The sequence below is a fragment of the Berghia stephanieae genome, chromosome 4 (assembly GCF_034508935.2).
Source record: "Berghia stephanieae isolate SIO BIC M18660-M18661 chromosome 4, UCSD_Bste_1.3, whole genome shotgun sequence".
In the NCBI taxonomy this organism is placed as follows: domain Eukaryota; kingdom Metazoa; phylum Mollusca; class Gastropoda; order Nudibranchia; family Aeolidiidae; genus Berghia; species Berghia stephanieae.
In genome coordinates, this window is record NC_088363.1 from 58280854 (window position 1) to 58293758 (window position 12905).

Here is a 12905-nt window from a genome sequence, read left to right on the forward strand (position 1 = left end):
CAATAAAGTAAACTTTTTTTAAAAAATGTCCACAATGGGATTGAACCCAGTACTTTCAAGGTTGGAGTCTGACAGCTTATCTACTGCGCTACTTTTAAAGAAAGGATATATATATTGATGTGAGAAAGCAGATTTCAGTGATTTCATTTCACAACTAGTCAAGTTGGAAGAATATGGATTCCTGACAATTAACTCCAGTCTGCTGGATCAAAGTCGAAATTTAAAGATTTAAGGTTTAAGTAAAGACTAAGATTCGTCTGGTTGTCATATATAAAACAAATCTTATTAGGTTGATGCAAAAGACCCAACTACAAAAGGTATTTAATCCAAACTTACAGCAAGTGATTACATCAATCAGGGATGAACAGAAGAGGTTGGTTGGGTAGACCGGATGAGGCATTGTAATTTTGTAATTGGATTTTGTTGGGGTTTTTTTTTGACCAAGTTTGTTAACCTTAAATTTTATCGTGGACATTAAACGCGATTCCTAATGACATATGTTAATACATTGTCTCCATTACGTTAAGTTATACATGGTGTATATGTTTGATACATTGTATCCATTACGTTAAGTTATACCTGGTGTAATGCAGGGACAGAGATCATCAACATTATCTACACCCATCCTTAAAACAATCACATTGCTTATCAGTCAAGTTAGGAAAACGTTGATCACAAACCATCCATGGTTTCGCTTAACATAGAGATTTCTGTTCTGATTTTGCACTCCCGAGTTTTATACCAATGTAATTATTACTCTACAATGCTTCTTTTTAGTAAGATTATCCTATTCAAGATTTATCACGGTAGCAAATAGATCATTCATGAAGTCAAAACATAGGGAAAAAAATCCAAAAAGTTTGATTAGATAAATTTAGATTAAAAGAATAAACTTACTTTAGATTTATCCTTTGGTTAGAGTAGTTTTCTCAAGGTAGACATTTTTTTTTTCTAAATAAAAAAGACATTCTTTTAGTATGAAAAAGAATTAATAAAACTTAAACCCCATTTTTATTTCTTAGAATGCCTGCGCGGCAGCCACAGTGTGGCCTAAACCCATCTCAGTCATTCCACTCTTATCCTGGACAACTGCTTCTACATCCCTCACAAAGGTAATAAGCCCACAACTCACACCTGAAGCGCGCTGTCAAATCCGCCAATTCTGCATTTTCCCTTCATAGATAATGTAATTTTAAATGATTGTTAGAGTAGATTATAGAAGAGGAATGGGAAAATTCTAAGGTGAGGTGTTGTGAAGGGATCCAAATTGCTGTGGGTCAAGTCTCCTCATTTATTTCAGGAAAGGCCATCAATCAAGAACCATTTTCTGTAGTGAAAGTTGATTGTGGAAAGATTGTGTGTCTTGCATTTTCCTGTTTTTGTTTACAGCTTTTTGTGAAAGTGTATTGTCTTATTTCACTCCCATTCCTATGCACATAATCAGGGATGTGTTGACTTCTTCAAAGAGAGAATATTACATTTATTATTATTTTTATTATTTTTTTTTGTGTTCCAGAATTGATTTTATTTTTATTATCTATTTCTTTTTTATTCTATTTGTCATTTTTTGTTTGTTTGTATATTTTTTTCTTCTTTGGATTTGTTTCAAGTTAAACAACAAAAAAATGTTGAACTTTTTATCTTTCAAATGAATCATTTTTTCCAGGTGTCTCATTTCTTTTCTATGTATTTTAAGTTTAACATTGATCTTTGTTTTGTTTTTTAGGTTTTTATTTTCACTTTTGCTTTTAATTTTTGTGCAATTATTCTTCGAATAGTCAACCTGTTGCTTCCATTTAAAACTGAATTTCTGCTTTTCGTGTTGTCATTGAAAACCGATCCGCTGTTCTTTTTATTGAATTTGTTTCCTGCTTCCGAATTTCTGAGTTGTTTTTTAAAAAATTTTCATAAACCTCTTGTTATGAAGACATCTTTCGTTTTCCAGAATTTGTCCTCAAGATAAAAATTTGCCATGTCATTTGTTCCAGCAGCGAAGAAGTCCAGTTGGATGGGGGGTTTTTTTCCCCCTCATTTCAACAGAGGGTCACCACATCCCAAACATATTCACAATTTTCTTTTTATCTATTTTATGTTTTCCCCCTCCCTTTGCTTCCATCCTAAATCATCTGTTCCTGTTCCATTGTTTTGCCTGACTGTATTGTCATGTGTGTGAATGGTACCTGCTGGGTGGATGGTGTGTATGTGACGTATTAAAGATGGCGTCACTAGCCGCCACCAATTGGGAGAAGCCAATTTCCCTAGTTCCTCTTCTGTCATGGAGCACTGCCTCATGTGTGTTCACTCAGGTAGGACATTTCTTTTTTTTGTCTGTGTGTTAAGATACTTGATGGCATGAAAGTAATTACTTGAGAGAAGACACTGGCAAAGATATAAATGTAGGCAGCAGAGGAAAACTTTTTATAACAACGCAGAGAAAATTATTGGTTTTATGCTTTCATCCTTGCAAATTTAAGATTAATCTGACATTTTATAAGCAGCCTAGGTTTTATTGATTTATTTATTATATTAGTTTTTGGAAGCAAATGAAGATTAATATTCTATTTTCTTTGCGAATGAGATTATCTGATAGCCACGCCGATGATCTGGATTTGTTTTTCTTTTTTTCTTTTTTTTTTTTCTGATTTTGATCACTTTGTCAATATTTAGCCATATCCTACCATGCAGGTGGTGTTACGGTTAGTGATGTTGCCCTCTCTTCCAAATGTGAAGGATTGATTTTGATCCTGAATAAAGAAAATTGTTGTTCACAGCTGATCTGCATGCTCAGCAATAATGGGATGCTGATTTTCTTCAGATCTTGTGAAAGTAAAGGCAATATGATAAGGAAGTGGCCACTCTGCCTCATTATGCCCTTGACAGATGACTTTGCCCAATGGCAAGGCAGGCGCAATTGTCTGTTTCAGACATGAGACTCACTTTACTTGACTTGTTAAAACCAAGTTTCACATGACAATTGAATCGTTGTCAGTATGATATGGACACCAAAACTGTCATATGACCCATCCTGCTGGAAATTAGTAATGTGATCTATCTATATGAGCTTTTTAAAAACATTAATATAACTATATTGTGAGTAATATCAATTGGTAAAGCATTTGCAAGAGCTATTTTGATCGTAGGTCAAGTCAAATCAAGGATATCCCTTGTTTCATCCAACAGGGATTGAGTTGCTTAACCAGCTGGAAAGTAATCTGCAAGAGCCTGGCATCTGATCCAAAGGGGTTGGGATTAGATTATATAACTGTCTGTTTAATGCTGCAGAAACTGGGATGAAATTCAGCTCATCGCTCTCAAAAGACTTTTTTGAATATTAATAAGAAGAAGGGGAAGAAGAAAAAGAGGAATGATTATTCAAGTTTAATTTCTTTCTACTTTTCAAATTTTCTGTTCTTCAATAAAGATTTCTTTGTCCCCAGGGTGTGATGAGTGGAGCCATCCCGTGGCAAGTGTTACAAGAACAGTTCTTCAAAAATAATCTGTACCACGATGAGATCAGTAAACTCATCATCTCACCAGAAAGAGTAAGGACACCAAAATTGTGATGATGTCCCTCGTCCAGATTTATTTATATTTGAAATTGTACTTCAGAGGAAAATAATTTCTGAACATTTATTAATTACAAGTTATAATTTTCTCATTTCCGCCTGAACCGTATTTAAATAATTTTTTAATGGTTAGGAATGGTATACAGAAATTTTTAAAAAATAGTTTATCGTCAATTTAATGGTACAAGATTTGATAAAAAGAATAATAAAGGCTCATCATTAGGCACAACTTCTATTTAATGCTCTTCCTTTGCTGTTTATTGTGATTAATTTTTTTTTTAATGTTTCATTGATTATATAAAGCTGATTTTTTAAAGACTTTTAAGTCTGTGCTAAAATATCACCCTATTACAACCAAGTTTTTATTATATGTACAGTTTTAATACCTTCAGTCCTTTTCCTTGTTTAATAGTTGTTTGTATAAGCGACATAAATGCTGAAAGGGTTTGAATTTTATTTCAATGTGATGCCTGGGTGGGGACCCCTTGTAAAGTGCTTTGAGCATGTTTTGTGGATATTGCATTATATAAAAGCTCAATTTCAATTTCTGAATAGCGCATAGCTGAGTCCTGTACTCAGGTGTAAAATGAGTACCTGGCCATTTAACAGCATTGTGTGTCGAAAAAAAAGTTGTAATCGCCTAATATACTTCATGTCTCGTCCTACATGTTTAATATTGCTTTTGGCTAGGGACTCCCTGTAAAACACTTTGAGTTTGAGCATCTTTAGTGAGTATTGTGCAAGGTAAATGCTCAATTTTAAAAATGTTTGTTTTTTGTCAGGGTTTTTTTTTGTGAGTTGACAATTTTTAATGAGTATAGCAGCTGGGTTTTTTTTTTAGCTATGATGATTTATATTGATGAACCATTCTTTATCTTCCCAAGGCATACCAAATGGGCCAACAGTTTGTAATCAACTATTCTCGTGATCTGGAGAAGTCTAAAGGATCACCGAAGGAACAACAGAAACTTCCCCAAGCCCACAACAACAAATCATCATCATTCCCAACTTCCTCTAAGTCATCACAGACACAACAACCAGTATTGAAACAAGACGAAGATGACTCTTATCATTCAGCAGCTTCATCATCATCATCAACTTCGTCATCACCTGAAAACCTTAACACTGCCATAGCATCTCCCACCACCATCAATGGTGATTTAAATCTTTCCATAAGTCAACCTAATGGCTCTTCTTCCATTCCTTCCACCTCTCAGGAACAAAATCAGAAAGTGAAACCATCACGGGAAGACGGTCGACGACTGACCCTGAATTATGCTCAAACCAAACAATCCCAGCAGATAGATTCGGGGAGTGGTCACAGGAAGACGGCAAAGGTTAAATTGACTCTCAATCACGCCGTTTCAAAATCAAAAATTTTGTTTTCTAAGAGTAAGAAGAATGATGGGAAAGAAAATGACATTAGTGAACTCAAGAGGCGGAGAAGTTTGCAAGAGGAGTCTTTTGAGTTTATGCGTGGTGTAATGGATGAGTGCACTCATCTAGGTAACTTCTCAGTGCCTGTAGATCCAGAGCTTGTAATAATAGTGTCAGCCACGCAGGATGCTTACATACCACGAGATGGAGTTCTCCCCCTTGATGAGCTTTGGCCTGGATGTGAAGTGCGCTATGTCGACCAGGGGCATATAGGGGCTGTTTTGTTGCACCAAAATGTTTTCAGGTAAATCTTATGGGCTATTATAAGATATAAGATGAAGATGTTGATCTTGACGAATTAAAAAAAAAATATGTCAAATGTAAGCCTTCTAAAATGAAAATAATAAATAAAATTCCCTTTATTCATCCCATAGGGGAAATTTGTCTCTATGGTCTAACCCAAGGGAAGACTGGAATAACCCAGGCATTAGCCGCTATGCAGCACCGCAAATTGAGCTAGGGAGGGGTGACTTGCTCAAGGCCGCACAGTGCAGTGGCGGGTGATTGAACTCTGTAAATTTCGGGTACGAAGCAAAGACTGTTCCGCTGAGTCACGCAGCCCCCTTGTTTAATCAACCTAATAGAAAATGATGTAGAAGTTTTGGGTTTTCCCCTTTATTACCGGTGTAAACAATTGATGAGTTTGACATAAACTGAAGGGTTTAAATCGGAGGAATATTTCTTAACACCATCCTCTCATCTCTCATTTGTCTTTAGTTTTTCATTCATCTTGTTTTATTTATAAAGGGCAAACCCGACAAGTCAATATCATCTGTCTTCACTAAATAATTTGAAGCTTCCATTCCATTTGTTTATTGTTATTCAAGATTAATCTTAGTTTTTATTTTGCTACGTCTGCAGTTGTTTGTGTTAAATGAAAGGAATCTATGATCGTAGCCTCCTTCGATAAGAGATAGCTATCTCCAGTCTGAGCAGTTGTGTACAATAAAAGGCTAGGGCTATTGGTCAGTACTGACCCCCAGACGCTAGTACCTGCGTGTCAGTGCTGACGAACAGGCGCCAGCGCCTGGGGGTCAGCACTGACCAATAACCTGGTGTTATTGGTCAGTATTGAACAACAGGTGCCGCCGCCCACAGACAACCTCTCTTCGGTCTGTGCCACCGCCCGCCATTAATCAGCACTGAGGAACATCGGGCCTGTTCGTCAGTGCAGACAAAGACCTCTTCGCACTTATTCGTCACTTCCTAAAGTAAAAAAAAACAAAAAACAATTAAAATCCCAGGCTTTCAAGGCCAACTTATCCGATGACACTAAGCAACACTTGGTCACTTAGATAAATTTGATGTCTAACGCGTTAGATCGTGGCCTTCGTAAAGTTATGGCCTGATACTTACCAAAAAATGACGTCAAACTGCCAGTCTTTTGCCATAAAAGAAAACAAATCGTGAGTCGTATTCAGTAGTTCAACCAACGAAATAACTTGTTTCCTTGAGCTCTACTAACAACTCACTAACCGGTGCAAAAACCAAATAATGACGTCAAACTGCCGGTCCTTTTGGATTTCATCAGACTATAACATAACGATGGCTACGGTTAGATGCCGTTGGGGCAACGGTATGACTGTCGTTTCAAGCCACCATACGATTCTTTTTTATTTTATGTTGTCTTTGTGTGTATGTGTTTTTGTTTTTCTTTTTTTTTCGCATATTTTCGTTATTGCTTAAATTAAAGAAAAATAGAGGAAACGTGTTATAATATTTCTTGTTACGATTCTTTTATAATACATTGTCCATTCTATTGATGAGGTTTTTAAAAAAATGTATTTGTTTTGTTTTTGTTTTTTGTCATGCAAAAAAAAAAATAATAATAATAACGGAAAGGAGGAGAAACCTGATAACGAATAGATAATTCCATATTATTTTTTTTTTTTTTTGGGGGGGGGGGGGGAGGGGGCAGCGTGGCTCAGCGCTACGGTCTTTGCTTCGTACCCGAAAGGTACCGAGTTCGATTGCTTCTTTCTTTATAAAAAGAACATTACTTTCCTCCTCATGCCTTTTGATGGCATCAGTTAAAGCCTTCAAGGAGGCAAATTTGTTGCCGACAGCGAGTTCCATAATTTGTAGCTTTCTCCTGTCTCAGTGAGATTCGAGCAAGCCGAATTTCAAATGACGGAATGAAAAAAGACGAGACAATGAAAGAGCTTCACTTTCAGTTCTGACGTCACGCATCAGTGAGCATGCGCGTTGGAGGAACCGAAATATAAGGTTGCCAGTTTGGCGTTTCAACATCAAATTTGGTATTTTTCTCAGGATTGAACAATATCATTTGTTTAATTAATTGATAAATTTATTAAACAAATCTCACGTAAACCGATAAAAAAAGGTGAAACCAAGGGACTTCCTTGCGACTAGTATGGGACAGGAAATGCGGATTTATTTGTCGTAGAGCAAGTTATTTCAAAAAATGGCATTTTTCCATAATTTTGGCACTGTCAGTACAGGCGCCAGAACTGACAATAGATACCAGTACCTATTAGTCAGTGCTGACCCCCAGACGCTGGTGCCTGTTCGTCAGTACTGACCCCCAGATGCTAGCGTCTGGGGGTCAGTACTGACGAATAGTCACTCCGACAATAAAATGTCCACTCTAACCAAGTCTATTCCGCGACAGCCTATTATCAGACCTGCAAAATGACTGACATTTGTCACCATTTTGCACTGTATCTATGCATTTAAATAAACATAGGTGCAGTTCTGTGATAATTTTCAGACAATTATGTCGGCTGTCATGTGTAGATCTCTATTCTATTTTTCTTTATCCTGTAAAAGCAGTCATTGGAGATATTGTGTATGTAATGTAAATAAAATGCTTACTAATTATGATAGCCATCACGATTGTAACCTACACTCATGTGTATTATTGATGACTTATGGTCTGTTAGAGAAAACTTGGTAAAATTTATCACCTTTTTGTTGGTCTAAAATGATAACAAAAAGTTGAGTGATGTCCTCTTAAAAAAAAAATAAAAGTTGTCCTTCAGATTTCATTAGGCCCATGGAGCCAGAGTTTATCCTGGTTTCTATAGCATGAAACAGGCAGTTGCAATTGCTTGCTACCCCTTGGATAGGATGCTAGTCTGGGGCAAAGTACTTTTTACAAGATCTAACTGACCCAATGACCCAATCACTGCTTGGTGATAAGGGGGGTCAGAAAACATTCTTGACTTCACCCGGGATCGACCTCAGCCCCTTTGCTTGTGAAGTGAATACTCTCCCATCTGAGCTATCGAGACGCCCTAACATCCGCTTTTTACTCTCTATATATTTTTCAATCCAGGAAAGCTGTGACAGATGCATTTGACAAACAGATTGAGAAATATTACCCAGACCTTCTCCAGGATATGAAGAGGATAAGGAAAATCTCTAACAGACGAAGAGACTCATAGTTAGGGCAAAATTATGAACATCATGATTCTTACCTCTTCACTCTAATGTTGTGTTTTAAGCAAAAATTGTGATACTTTTAATTGTAAATACACACCTTGTCAATTTTTGAATTGTGTAAACGGGGGTATGAAGTAAAGAGTGGTCTCCTCATTACAATATGTTATTTATTCTGTTACAAATAGTTGCTTTACTTAGTGACTGCTGCTTATAGATTTCAATTTGATAGTGTCATTGTAAGATGACGTTTTGACATTCAAATCCAGGTATTTGTTGTTTTCTTTTCAATGATCTCAAGAGATTTACCCATACCCACCGTTAGCAGAGACCATGCAGAATCATAGATGAACGACAATCAGCATGATTAAAATAAATGGTAAAGAATTGGCAATGTGTTAATTCCAACTTAGAGGCTCCTACCCCCTACAACGCTTAAGAGGAATCACAAGATTGAAGAAGAGGAATCTTAAGGCAAAAAGCAGAATCAACTTACCGATATCACCGATGTTGATTTTTGGTCATCAATAATCCAAAGTAGGCAATACATATAAAAACAATGTTGATTAATGTCCAATAAGTCAGAGAAAATTTTAAGAAAAAAATAGCACAAAAAAACCCCACTGATTTAACAACATCCAAATTATTTACACTGTTTTAAACAGAACCAATTGATGAAGCTACTGATGCTTAAGGCTCTTAGAGTAAGCACTCTTTGCCTTTGATATCAGAACCGGTGAAAAGGTCTGCCTGAGGCAAACGGAGCCTCAGGACAGCATGTTGACCTTTTGGACGATTAAGGTCGAAACAGTTTCAGTTGACAATGTTGGTCGGAATACAGTTTGGTTCTTCCTGACTAAATTAAAAATCCTCTCAACATCAGCATTAGAATGAGTCAGGCAGCAAAGTCCTTTCATGGCCTTAATTATGTTTGGATATTTAAATATTCTATCCAAATTCCTGATATTTCCTATCTCATACCATTGATTATATTATCAATACTCTCCCTTTTCTCAACAGTATCACCAACTTTTGGATCTATTTGATATTTGGCAAATTCCACTTGTAAACTGTTTTTCTCACTTTCACTCTCTGGAGCCAGACAGGGAAACCTACTAAGGAAATAATCCAACATTGAATATTTTGCTGACAAGCGTTTGATCACATCAAGTACAGCAGCGTTTTCCACAAACTGATCTGTTATAGGAAATTTCCTGACAATGTACTTCAGTGACATTGAAAAATTCCCCTCACATCACAAATAAAAACATCTTCCTGCTCCTTTGAAATGTCATTGTTTGACTTCAAACTGTTCCAATATTGCTGCGTTTCTGTGCCTAAAACCAATTCTTTACGCAGTTTCTGGTTTTTATGAACATCAAATTCAGCTTTAAGCAAATTCTTTGTTGCTGAGATGACCTCAGGCTTCACAAAGCGGATGATTAAATCCGTCACTTGCTCTTCTAGTATCCTGCTCATTTTGTGAATTTGTGGCTCCACATTCTGAAATACGAGGTTAGCTTTTGTAAACATAGGCAGGTTTTCTTTGAGGAACAGACAGTACAGTTTTGAGGTTTTGCATGAGAAGTTTGTGATTCTTACTAACCTAGCAAATTTTCAGCTTTGTGACTGCCACCAGAATTTCACTATCGAAATAGATCTCTAACATTCTTAGCACACACTGGTGGAGTGAAAGCCATCTGGTTGCTCCACATTTTAAAACAGCTTGCAACTGAACTCCACACTCTTCTTGAATTTTCCTGAACTCCTTCTTCCTTTTCGAGCTTTTGTCCATGTAAAAGAAGATATCAGTCAGGATTTGTTCATTATTTACATGTAGCTCCTTTGCTCCATTTTTGGCTGCCAGATGAAGTAAATGGCAGGGGCATCCATTTATATATGTTCCTTCATTTTCCTTCAGAACGAAAGCAGCAACACCCGCATGAGCTCCTTTCATGACCGATGCATTGTCACATGAAAATCAATGCAATTGCGCCACGGAATGGATCTGGCCTCCAACTCATTCTTTAGCTCATTAAAAATGTTTTCGCCAGTGGAAGCCCCAACACACTCTTTGACGGTAAGGAGATCGGTGGCCACATGTCCTACACTGTTGTCGAAGGTCCTCACGAAATTGGGTACTGCTGCTGCCCTGTACCTCCATCATGACTGCCATCAGTTCCTAAGGTAAACGGATTATTCTTCATCCTGTCTGCCACACTATCGGAGATTTCGGAGGCTAAACACTTGGTAACTGCAAAAGCCTTCGACTTGCCACATGAAAACTTCTTCGCAATGTTCGAATCTGCACGCTGTTTCTTTTGTGGAGGAGGCATGATTGAAGTTCGCAAGACGAAATAAAAACAAAAACGTCTGACACAGACCTGAATGAATTGATAAACAAAAACTGAAAGCAGTTGATAACACAAAGATCTAGATATAGAAAGACCGACTGTAAGTTTGAAGGGAGAGCCAAAACCTCACCAAAGTCGCAGAGGATGTGCGCGCAACGTTGACCCGGAAATCGTTCAGTAAAAACAATCAAAAAGTTAACTTGCGGTTACTGCAAACGTCCGTAACCGCCAATCACCGAAATTTAGCCTAGGTTATGACCATGCAGCACGAAAAACGATGGGTCGTTGTCTCGTGTAGTTAATAAGCGGAATATTGGCTACAAGCACGGGGTAGCGGAAGATATGACGGTTTCGCGGAAGGGTAGGAGCCTCTGCAAACTGCATCACATAAATTTTTCACTTTGCCTAGTCACAGAGATAAAGAATGCAATTAAACCAGCGACATCTATATTATACTATTAGTAGATGATGAATTAAACCCATTTCCATTGTGTCATGATCTGTCTTCTCCTCACAGCACAATGTTGCGATCCCTTGCGAGCACATATCTTGACAGTATTAGTCGTATTATGAGGGCAGAGACAACTTAGTTTTAAACTGTTAAAATTGGACTTTGGTTTCATTATGCCTTATTGACTGTGTTCAATTATAATGTAAGATACGATTTTTATTATATTTTTTTTTTTTTAATGATATGGCTTGGTTTTGCCACACAAACCACATTCAATGTTCATTTGTACCTTATGGTTTTTAGTAATTTATAATATAAAGTGGCCAATGATCCTTATGTCTCTGTAGTATGTGGGGTTAACCAGATTTTTTTTGGTTGAATCTTGAGTCGAAATTATTGGAATTACAAAATATTAAGACTTTTTTTCAGTCTTATTTCGTTTATTTTTGTTTGTTTTCGTTTTTGTTTTTTTTAATCTTTTAAATTCGAAATTTTAGACATTAAACATATTTTTTTTTGTCAAACTTATAAATTTAGATGTTTACATCTAATTTTCTTTTCATTATTATCATTAGTTTTTTTCTTTGTTCTGTTTTTTTTTGGGGGTTTTTTTTTACATCTACCTATTTCTACTTACAGGGTATGTTCCATTCCCCTATCTGCTGTTTTTCACTTTCAATTTTTTTTTTCATTGAGAGATGAATTTTGACATTGCTGGATTGAATTTGTTACTTTTATGAAATAGATGTTAAAGAATGATTAAACCAATAATTAGAAGTATCATGTTGGGAATTTAAACTATTTCGTACAACTATAAAGTGTCTCTTCATCAAAAGGTATCACCTTTAAATCATAATGTAAATGTTGCTGCTCGAAGCATGAAGAAATTAATAACAATGTGAAATTGAATGTAAGCTTCAATTTTATATAATATACATTTTATCCGTTTCCCTTAAATCATAGAAGAGGATACACATTATCCATCTAGCTTACCTCTCACCATTGCCTTTAAACAACCAGTGCTTTTATCTTTAAAAAAAAGAATAACTCACTAATACTGAATAAGATCAGTCAGACAGAAGATTATTAGAAAGCCCTTTTTCCAGCCTTAGCCTTTTTTCATATTTCCCCCCTCTGAAATGCAACCGGTCTAAACAAAACCCGCTAAGTTAAAAAAAATGTTTAAGTATGTAGTTAATTCATTAAAAAAAAATTTTAATATCAAACAATTAATTGAAACCAATTCGTGTATTATTTTTTTGCTGATTGGTTGTCATATCTTCCCAGACTTTATCTAAACGGTCTATTAATTAATAATGAACAATTAAAATTATATGGCTATTCCAGCGCAAAATGTTATCGTATGACAGCATGTTAGGTACTTTAAAAATATCGATGACTATAATACTCAAGTGAATTTCTCTCTCTCTCTCTCTCTCTCTCTCTCTCTCTCTCTCTCTCTCTCTCTCTCTCTCTCTCTCTCTCTCTATATATATATATATATATATATATATATATATATATATATATATATCTATCTATCTATCTCCCCCCCCCCTCCCTCTCTCTCTCTCTCTCTCTCTCTCTCTCTCTCTCTCTCTCTCTCTCTCTCTCTCTCTCTCTCATATTTTCAAACCAAAATAGGTATTGTGGTCCAGTGAATTTCGATCTTATAGGTTTTCAATGTAAATGTTT

At 36.2% G+C, this 12905-nt stretch overlaps 1 protein-coding gene across 3 annotated transcripts in view; it reads left to right on the forward strand.

Annotated features, from left to right (window-relative positions):
* Positions 1–12442, forward strand: part of LOC144970909 (protein ABHD18-like) — a 29324-nt gene extending 16882 nt beyond the window's left edge. For 2 of the 3 annotated variants that reach the window (XM_078911065.1, XM_078911066.1), the window contains exons 9-12: positions 2217–2306; positions 3438–3542; positions 4451–5247; positions 8302–12442. In XM_078911065.1, the coding sequence (XP_078767191.1) occupies positions 2217–2306; positions 3438–3542; positions 4451–5247; positions 8302–8410 (1101 nt within the window). In that variant the 3' untranslated portion in view covers positions 8411–12442. Of the gene's footprint in view, positions 1–1022; positions 1113–2216; positions 2307–3437; positions 3543–4450; positions 5248–8301 lie in introns of all 3 variants that reach the window. The other variant, XM_078911067.1, reaches the window with a different exon arrangement.
* The last annotated feature ends 463 nt before the right edge of the window (positions 12443–12905 follow it).